At 54.5% G+C, this 3,044-nt stretch overlaps 2 protein-coding genes across 2 annotated transcripts in view; one reads left to right on the forward strand and one right to left on the reverse strand.

Moving 5' to 3' along the window:
• DNAJC17 (DnaJ (Hsp40) homolog, subfamily C, member 17) overlaps positions 1-3,044 on the forward strand; it is a gene marked incomplete at its 5' end in the record, with an annotated part of 14,706 nt that overhangs the window by 10,436 nt on the left and 1,226 nt on the right. The window lies entirely within an intron of this gene.
• On the reverse strand, positions 977-1,507 carry LOC104513787 (chromosome unknown open reading frame, human C15orf62). Its single transcript, XM_010157250.1, has one exon. The coding sequence runs from the start codon at positions 1,505-1,507 to the stop codon at positions 977-979; it is 531 nt and encodes a 176-aa protein (XP_010155552.1).

Genomic DNA, 3,044 nt, shown 5'->3' on the forward strand with positions numbered 1-3,044 from the left:
CCCGATACTGCTCAGCGGGGCACGGAGCCCTTCCCGCCGTCCAGCCCGTGGTGTGACGAGCGGTTGTCTCCACGCCGGGTCTTGACCCACGCTGCATGCGCTCTCGGGAGGACAAAGCACCCGCCGCTCTGGCCAGCCAGAGCCACTCTGCTTCCCCCCCCTCTCAGAAAACCTGAAGGGCCAGAGAGGCCAGGTGTTGGTCACTGCGACAAGGGACCTGTGCTCTTGCTACCAATGAAATGAGGCAACAAGACGCTTCCGGTCACAGATACGTTTATTCTTCATGTCTGTACAGCTGACAGATGGGTGCATGCTTCCGGCAGCAGTACCTAGAGAAATTTCTTGCCCAGCTGGTGGGGCAAATAAACCGCTGTTGATGCGTTACGAGCCTGCGTGGGTGCTTACCTGTTTGCAGGCTGGGGGTGCCAACTGCGCTTGAGTTCAGGGGAAGAAACCCACAAGGGAAAAAAAATAAAAGGAGGAACAGCTTTGATTTTTCACATCCAGACGTGGTGGGAGAAGAAACACCGGTTTCTGTCTCTTAACCCTTGCCGTAGCTATGGCTTTGAGATGCACTGCTACTGTCCCCTTGCAAGCTGCCTGCTTATCCGCCAGTGATGTACGCCATATCCCTTTCTGTCCGTGCTCCGCAGCGACGCAGCCACGGCCCCAAAATAACAAGTCTTTCGCCCAACGATGCCGTTCTTCCGTGAGGGGGAGACGCACAGTCAAGAGTGCGAAATTCCCAGTGTGGAGAATGGAAACTTGCCCCCGGGGTTCCAGCAGCCAGTGCTGTCATCGGAGCACGGAGCCTGTGAGCTCTGCTCCTTGGCAAGGACAGGGACAGTCTGCAGAGGGTGAGGCAGGATGACGAAACGGGCCACACACAACAGGAATGCTGCAGTATCCCCCTGCTAGGATTACAGACACTGGCAGCAGCAGTAAGTACATGTGGTACATTAGGTGATAAATACCTTCAAATGGCGTAATCTCTCGGATTCTGTTTCCTGAGGGTCTGCAGAACATCCTCGAGAAGCGATAGCCCCAAATCCACTTTGAAGGACAGGAAGGGATCGGACAGGTCGGGAAGAGTGGTGCCGTTCTGGGAACCCGTCTCTGTGGTCCCGCAGTCTGTAGCCTGATCCTTGTGGAACTGAGTCTGAGTGGCTTTGTGGTATTGATGAGCAGCACCGGAAAAGGAGATGTCGGAATGAGAATCTGTGTGATCAATGATGTTAGGGCAGCTGGAACTGTCCAGGTACAGCCGGGGGGGCTTGGGAGGTGCTTGTGCCTTGGCTAGGTTTTGCTCACTCTGACATGACAGGTAATCAGACTTGTCCTTCAGATCCCTCAAGCATTCCCTCTTCTGGCATTGTCCATCGCTGTCCAGAGTGTGGCTGTTCTGGTTCAAGATGATGACCTGGTTGCCCAGCTTTTTGTGTCTCCTGAGTGAGAAACGTCTGAAGAACGTGGTGGACTTAATGGATCCTCTCCGCCACGTATCCATGCTGCTGCAAGGCAACGAGGAGGAGGAAACTGCTGACTCTTCTCAGTCAGGTGTCGGACTTAAATCGCAGGATCAGCAGCAAGCCACACAACAGGAACAACCTCTTCCTTCCCCGTTCCTGTAGCTGGAAGGAAAACAGAGAGGCAGGTATTGCAGGAAATGCAAACTTCACACTACGTCCCTGTGTTTAGGGAGCACTTGTCCCGTCTTGGATATTAAGGAGTCTCCGTCTTCAGTAGAGAAGGAATGGCGGTGTCTGAGCTTATTAAATCTGCTGCAGAAAGGAGCTGGTGAAGAACAGCCAAGGCACACAGTCACCATGAGAACAGATTTCATCTAGCATCTAGAACAGAAGGGCACTTGGGTACCATGGTAACCAGCCACCTTCCCGGTGAGGGGCACAGTATAAAAATCTCAGTGGGTGGTTAGGGAGACGGTGACTCAGTCGCACTGAAGGAAACCAAGGAAATAGTCGAATGGAAATGTAAAAAAGCAACAAAATGAAGATGGAAAAGACAAATGTTAGGAAAATAGGATGCAAAGTAGACTTACGCTGTGCCGGAGCAACACCCGAGTCCAGCGGGCGGAGAAGAGAAGCTGCTGGAGCACTTGGAGAACTGGGACTACCACATTCACGGGTGTGCTGGGACGCTGGGAGAAGCAAGTCAGGGAACGATTCAGCCAGCTTGGATCCGGAACGCTAGAAATCCACGATGCCGCCTTCTCTTCGTGTGCCTCCTGTCACTGCTTCCCAGGCTACAGTTCCTTGTGCGGATGTATTTGTTTGGAGCCAAGCCCTTGCTGAGTCAGCCACGTCAGAAACTGGGGTTTACACTATTGGTAATTGCCAGGATTGCAGGAAGTAGGTGTGTGGAGCGGCAGAGCAGCAGCCCACACTCTGCCTGAGGAGAAGCAGCGAGCTCCCCCAAAGGCACAGGGATCGCTCGAGAACCGTCAGCGCGAATGTCGACTTGCACCCGCCGCGAAACAAACTGCTTCTCTTCCCCTGGTGCTCTCCCTCCTGCCACCTCCCGGCTTGTATCAGCCCCAGACGAGGCCAGGAATAATCTCTGGTCTGGTGTGAGTTTCAGTCCGGGGTGTGACTCGGGTTTGCGCGGTGGCTCATCTGCGTGTCTCCTAGGCCGCTTCAGCCGGGCGAGCGAGCGGCAGCGAGTGTCTGGTGAGCGGACAGGAACCTGGAGGAGACCTGGTGCTGCCGCTGACGGGGCTGGTGCTTTCTCAGACCCTAGGAAAATCTGTGCCGCGCCGCCCACGCTCGAAGGTCGTGTCATTCGTGCAGCTCTGAAGATGCTAATTATGGCCTATTAGTCTCTTAATTACCTCGTCCAAGTTTTTCATCTGTCAGGGCTTCCCTGTGGGCCGTGCAGCGGGAGGAGCCGCCACAGCAAACCTGCACTTGCCCCATTTTCATGCGGAATCTCACTTGGCCGTTCTGCTGCCTTTCCATCCCTTCTGCTTGCTGTTGATGTCTTAAATCAGCACTAAATCGGGTTCTTAGACGTGCGGGGGGGGGGTG

This window comes from Eurypyga helias, unplaced genomic scaffold (genome assembly GCF_000690775.1).
Source record: "Eurypyga helias isolate BGI_N326 unplaced genomic scaffold, ASM69077v1 scaffold35808, whole genome shotgun sequence".
Taxonomy (NCBI): domain Eukaryota; kingdom Metazoa; phylum Chordata; class Aves; order Eurypygiformes; family Eurypygidae; genus Eurypyga; species Eurypyga helias.